The sequence below is a fragment of the Hypomesus transpacificus genome, unplaced genomic scaffold, assembly GCF_021917145.1.
Source record: "Hypomesus transpacificus isolate Combined female unplaced genomic scaffold, fHypTra1 scaffold_149, whole genome shotgun sequence".
Lineage (NCBI taxonomy): Eukaryota > Metazoa > Chordata > Actinopteri > Osmeriformes > Osmeridae > Hypomesus > Hypomesus transpacificus.
This window is the reverse complement of record NW_025813718.1, coordinates 232,768-239,283: the sequence shown is the minus strand read 5'-3', so window position 1 is coordinate 239,283 and position 6,516 is coordinate 232,768. Positions and strand designations below refer to the sequence as shown.

Below are 6,516 nucleotides of genomic sequence, written 5' to 3'. Positions count from 1 at the left end.
TTTATTTTATTTTTAACATACAAAAGTAGGCCAATCAACAATATAATCTCATGACAATACAGACTTGAAAAACAATATGTTATAGGGTTTGCCTAGATATAGGCTACATATATTTTAAATATTTCGAGAATTGTTAATAAAGACTCAATTAAGATTTTAACATTGTGTTATGACCCTATGAAATACATTGCCCTTTAGGTCTTTGAAGCCGTCAGTTTAAAGTGTTTTATGGGTGGATTTGGAGCCACCAGTCAGTAGCTCCAATGTTGCGCACGAACCACTTTGAGCGGAGACAAATGCAAAACGTAATAGCCTATGGGCCTAACACTCCAAATTTTAAAATTTTAAATGAGTCTTTATTAACAATTCTCGAAATAATTAAAATATATGTAGCCTATAGGCAAACCCAAACCATAACATATTGTTTTTCAAGTCTATATTGTCATGAGATCATACTGCTGATTATGTAAAAAAAACAGAATAAAGGCGTAAATATTGCACTAACATGCAATTCATACAAATTAACTTGACAAAAGATTGAGTCATCCAAAGTTAATGTAGCTAGCTACATGCTATGGTAGCCTTCGGCAGTTCTGTTAGCTCAACAGCCTGCTAAACATTCAATCCATCGCCGTCCAAAATATATGCTCCCTCTATGGACGGCACTCTGAACAGCATCGCCGTCCATATGGACGGCTATGATGCCGTCCAAAATATCTGCTCCCTCTATGGACGGCACGAGGGACGTCCCTGCTAATCCATCGCCGTCCAAAATATCTGCTTCCTCTATGGACGGCACTATGAACAGCATCGCCGTCCATATGGACGGCTATGACGCCGTCCAAAATATATGCTCCCTCTATGGACGGCACTCTGAACAGCATCGCCGTCCGTCCATCCATGCAAAGATCAGCAGCCATCGCCGTCAGTCTATGGACGTCCATATGGACGTCCAAAACGCAAAAAAAGATTTAGCTGCCTCTCCTACGACGTCTGGTTTTACGAGTTGCGTTCAAATGCGCCCTCTTCCGGAATTCCGTTCAAGACTGATTTGTGGAACATCTTGAAAAGGGCCATGTTTTAAATTCAAATGAAATGTTATAAATTCACCAGCATGAACTAACTTGGATAGCTAAATTGTACGGTAAAGCATTTATAAATGATTCACAGCTCAGCATGCCTGGCTGCGACCGTCACAATCGGTTTGTCAGTCATTGTCTTTTACGTCAGAGCGAATGAGGATTTAAAATAGGTCACAACAAATATGATGCCAATAGGCCTATCTGGTGAGATATATCCGTTTCAGCCAACATAAAATCATGGCTGATGTAAAAGGATAACTTGCAACCATGATAACACGCAGCTCCAAGAATATTCTCTCCCCAGGTAAAACGTTGTCAAAAAATGTTTGAGCTGTATGACTTTATATAAATACCTTATTAACCCATACATTCCATTGATGGGCACAGACGTATGTAAAAAACTTTTCCTTGAAGGTTAGCCTCCTTCTAACTTAAAATGTTATTTGATCTCCTTATCAATCCATAACAAATTGTTTACATAATGTTAATCCAAGTCTATTGATACTGGTAAATGGAAGATTGGGACATTCTCAATTTTATAATCTAAGGAGTGTGTAGATGTGATCTATTAAATCTTTGTTGTGCAGGATATTCATGTAAAAATTAGGTTGAGGTTTACATATTCTCTGTTACCCTCAGCCCCCAATACCAAGGGCCAGGGTTGGAGAGACCCGGACAGGGACGGAGGCCGAAAGAGGAAGAGGTCAGGTACTCACAATGCCCAAAACTCGAAAGCCAGACCAGAAACTAGCACGCGAATGGAGCCATGTGCTATATCTACGCCCCCTGCCCCCAAGGTCCTGTGCCGATGGCCTGAAAACGTTAGCCAAGGATGCTATGATGTGCCCCTTGAAGACTGGAGCCCACGACCTACTGGATGGCTGGAACCCACGCCCTATGACACGGCTCCAGTCCCAGGTCAGAGCTCCAGGCCTGTTCCCCTGAGAGGAGCAGAGGAGACAGGTCACTGCCAGGACCATGGATCCTCCTCTACTTTCTGTCCCAGAGCCACTAAACGGCCCCGGAAAGGTACAGAGGATTCTAATCAACACCTCCATACAGGCTGTCAGAGTTATTCAAGTGAAGGAATTGAGAATTAGGTGCACATGACAGTCCCACTCAATACACTAAGTGTACAAGTTGAATATAGCTCCAGATGGTCAAGGTGCAACAGTTGTACCTGCAGGTGGGCTAAACTTTGGTCTTCTGACTCTCTTTCTCTTCCTCTCCTTCTCTGTGTTCGCTGATATGCCCTAGCAGCAAGACTGGAGAAGCTGTATTTCAAGGGGCCGTTGCTAGGTAAAGGGGGCTATGGCTCAGTGTATGCGGGGACCAGGAAGACTGATGGCATGCCGGTAAGACAGTGTCCCCCTCCCTCTGTTCCATCCTAAATTTTGACCGCAATATCAGTTCACATGAATTGTCTGTGTGCTGTGATAGAAATTATAGGTAGTCTCTTCCTGCCAATGCCTAATGAGCTGTTGTTTGTGTAAATGACATGGTAGCAATAAAGTATTGCTCAATGTATTCAGGGACTATGAAGTCTGATGGCATGCCGGTAAGACAGTTTCCCCCCCTGTCTTCCATTTGGACATTTTGACAGCAATATCAGTTCACGTGAATTGTCTGTGCGCTGTGATAGAAATTATAGTCTCTTCCTGCCAATGCCTAATGAGCTGTTGTTTGTGTAAATGACATGGTAGCAATAAAGTATTGCCTATAGCTCTATACAATATCAATTTTTGACCAAGAATGATGGCGATAAATGTAGGGGATCTCAAGAAAATAAATGGCCATGATTTTTGGACACTTAAAAGAACTGAAAAATCACCTACTCACAAATCGTCATTGTGTGCGCTACCCTTAAAGAATTAATTTCCCTTAACAAACAATAGGGTCAATAAATTCTTACTCCTTTTACCATCTCCATCCTCCTTCCTTTCTTTTTTTTAACCTTTTCTTTCTGCCAATTTCTCGCTTGCCAAACTTCAAGCCTCAAAATCTTTTAATTTAAATTACTTTATGGATAGTTACATTGATAGATATTATCTTGTTGCTTGTCTTTATAAAGCCTGGTCATAATAACCATGTCATTATTAAGTGAGGCAATTACTATCTTAGTGAAGGAAGCTTGCTTTCATGGAAATCCTTTCAGTGTGTCATGCAACCTTGGGTTGATTCAAGTTTTTTTTATTGTACATTGTAATTCTACATCACTCAGGAAAAATCATTTCAATAGTATTACGCCTATTCATCACTGCTCTGCATACCGGCATCCCATGTCAAAAAGAAGGTGCCCTATCTTCTGTTCTCTCACTCATACCGAGCAACCCTTTGTTCTAAAATACCCCCTCCCTGTTCTGTGTTTGTTCTCTCCCGAGATGTTCATTCACAAGATTGATTCATGATAGGTGACGAGCAAATAATTTTTTTCTTAAACTTCCCTTTTGATACCGTCTGTATGAAGAAGACAAAGTGAGAGTACTGTAATGTAGTGCATGGGTCAGCCATAGACCCTGAAGAAGCTCAGCCCTGATACGATTGTCTTACAGGTAGCCATCAAGTATGTGTCCAAGGCCCAAGCCGACGAGGAGCTGGACATTGTGAGTACTCGGAAGAAGTTGAAATGTTGATCCGAAACTTACCCTAAATCTCTGTGTGGGTCACAAAGTGGGAGCTTTACCCATTACTAAATCCCACAGATGTTGGATGTTGTTAAAAATTGGAATATGCAGGTTGCTGGTAGCTAGCATTAAGATAGGCTAAACGTAAACAGCTGCTGACAAAAGTGAGAAGAAAGTTTAAACAACCCCTCTCTCCCCCATCCTCTATGTACGACATCCCCAACGGCCAGCCGGGACAAGGCGGATCCCTGCCCCTGGAGGTGGCGCTCATGAAGCAGGTAAACATGGCTCCCCAGTGCCCCTACGTCTTGCGCATGCTGGAGTGGTTTGACCAGCCCACGCGCTACGTCATGGTGCTGGAGCGCCCCGAGCCTTGCCAGGACCTGGTGGCCTTCTGCCAGGACCACGGGGGCCTCATCACTGAAGGGTTGGCACGGCAGGTGATGGTGCAACTACTGAGGGCGCTGGATCACTGCCGTGAGCGAGGGGTCCTGCACCGCGACGTCAAGCCGGAGAACATGCTCATCCAGATCGACTCTCACCGGGTCAAGCTCTTTGACTTTGGCTGTGGGGATCTGCTGAAGTATACCGCCTACAAGGACTATGCAGGTTTGGTCTAATTTTGTTCAACTACATTAAATAATGGTCATTTTTCACCTGCGAAATTCAGCGTTTGAGCTCACATGAACACCTATCATAGTTCAGAAGCAGCATGGGGTTAGATGGACATACTTGTTATGTGTGAATGCAAGGGTTTCGCTACTTTGCTTCCTCTGACAATTCACAATGGTGCGTTCAAGACGTTAAACCACTTTCCACTTCTGCTTCCAGGCACCCTGGAGTACACCCCTCCAGAGTGGTTCCTCCAGAGACAGTACCTGGCAGGGCCCACCACGGTCTGGTCTGTGGGCATCACCCTCTTCACCCTGGTGTGTGGCCTCTTGCCCTTCACCACCATCCGGGAGACCATCAAGGGGCGTGTGCACTTCTCTAGGAGCGTCTCCCCAGGTGAGAGAACAAAGGGATGACGAAGGAAGAGGATGAGGGATGGACGGATGAGGAAGGAGAAAAAAGGGTGCGAGGTGGCAACTAAAATGAGTGGTGGTGAACTTATATGGGATTAATTTATCAAGGTGTCATCAGGAACGGAGAGGGTGGTGGTTGCCTATTTGTTATCAGTATACATTTTGAAACCCTTTCTGATCTATGCCCATCAGAATGCCGTCATCTGATTCGCTGGTGTCTGAGCGCCAAGCCAAAGGACCGTCCGACGCTGGAGCAGATCCAGCTCCACCCCTGGCTACTATGAGGACCCGGGCCTACGCATGTCTGGCCAAGATAGACCCACCTTTGCAGGGACAGAGTGGCTAAACATATCCACTGTGTTGACATGGAGGGATAAAAATTTGGAAATGGAAAGAAGCTGTGATTTCATTTACATTTAGTCATTCAGCGGACTCTTATCCAGAGCGACTTACAGTAAGTACAGGGACATTCCCCCGAGGCAAGTATGGTGAAGTGCCTTGCTCAGGGACACAACGTCAATTGCTCAGCCAGGAATCGAACCGGCAACCTTCATACCAAACAACCAACCTTCGGCAATTTCATACCAACTTCTTAACAGTTTAGCTATTAGCTTGAGAGCCTTCTAAATATGTTCCTATATAACTACACAACTCCTTAACTCCTTTTACTACTTTAAAGGGGCAATTGACTGCAAAACCGATTTTACCTTGTCATTGTTGAAAAACGACAGTTCGGAGGGTTAACTGAACATACCGTGAATATCAAAGTCCATTGACACCTCTTTCCTATTCAAATCTCAAAAAGAATTTTTTTTGCTGTAAAACGCTAGCTTTTCAACAAAGCCACCGGTCCTACGTAGGACCGGTGATCGCCCTCTTATTGGCTCTGGTCTGTATCTTTGTCACGCCCCAGAATTTACATCCAGACCAGCCCGAGGTAGCGTCTATCTCCGATACTAGTTTAGCTGCGCGCTGCTCTGTGTAGGCTACTTATAAGGAATTACAAAGAAGAACGTTTTGAATTATAACAAGGATATTGAAAATGGACCACGATCGTAAATGCTGTGTTCCAGGCTGTACAGGGAAGGCTAACACTCACAGTCTTCCCAAGGAGCCAAACATTCAACAGGCATGGCTGCTGTTGTCTATGAGAAGATCCCGGCGAAGTTCGACACTCAATCATTCATTTGCTCTGAACATTTCACCCAAGACAGTTTTGACAACCTTGGACAATTTCAAGCAGGATATGCTAGGAAGCTGAACCTGGAAAGAGGTGCTGTTCCAACCGTATGCTCATTGCAATCGCAAGCTATAAGGACAGTATGATGTTGTGCTAACAGTTATTAGCAATGCTAACGTTTCCTGTATATAGCATACCAGGTAGAATGCTAAATACGTTTCTACACACATCAAATGACTCTAGCTAGACTAGCTGTAGTCGGCATTAGAAGGGAAGCTTCCGAAAAATAGCCAGAAAACGAACTGCAGTCTGGCTTATTGCTAACGCCTGTCTAGATAATCTATTTGAAAGAACTGGAGAAAGGCAGGTTCTAGATACAGGATACGTTAGCATTGCTAGTAACTGTTACTAGTAACACCTAGACCAGGGGTGTCAAACATACGGCCCGCGGGCCGGAACCGGCCCCCAAGGAGGTTCGATCAGGCCCGCAGGATAATTTGAAAGTGGAAAAAATGCATAAAAGACATGGAATTAATATTTTTAATTCGCTGCAATTCTTTGCACTCTTTCCATCAGAGTAGAAGACAAGCCGCATCACTGAGACA

General features: G+C 44.2%; 1 protein-coding gene across 1 annotated transcript; it reads left to right on the top strand.

The window, feature by feature from the left end:
- The first annotated feature begins 1,349 nt into the window (after positions 1 to 1,349).
- On the top strand, positions 1,350 to 5,015 carry LOC124488619 (serine/threonine-protein kinase pim-1-like). Its single transcript, XM_047051329.1, has 7 exons — positions 1,350 to 1,386; positions 1,722 to 2,111; positions 2,340 to 2,437; positions 3,635 to 3,685; positions 3,937 to 4,315; positions 4,538 to 4,714; positions 4,924 to 5,015. The coding sequence occupies exons 1-7, from the start codon at positions 1,350 to 1,352 to the stop codon at positions 5,013 to 5,015; spliced, it is 1,224 nt and encodes a 407-aa protein (XP_046907285.1).
- Positions 5,016 to 6,516: the final 1,501 nt, after the last annotated feature.

Excerpts from the sequence above, each read along its gene's own strand:
- LOC124488619 (XM_047051329.1), top strand. The coding sequence starts at position 1,350 with ATGATAACACGCAGCTCCAAGAATATTCTCTCCCCAG. Across the intron at positions 1,387-1,721 it reads CAAGAATATTCTCTCCCCAG|CCCCCAATACCAAGGGCCAG; the intron begins GTAAAACGTTGT and ends TGTTACCCTCAG. Across the intron at positions 3,686-3,936 it reads CCGACGAGGAGCTGGACATT|CCGGGACAAGGCGGATCCCT; the intron begins GTGAGTACTCGG and ends CCCAACGGCCAG.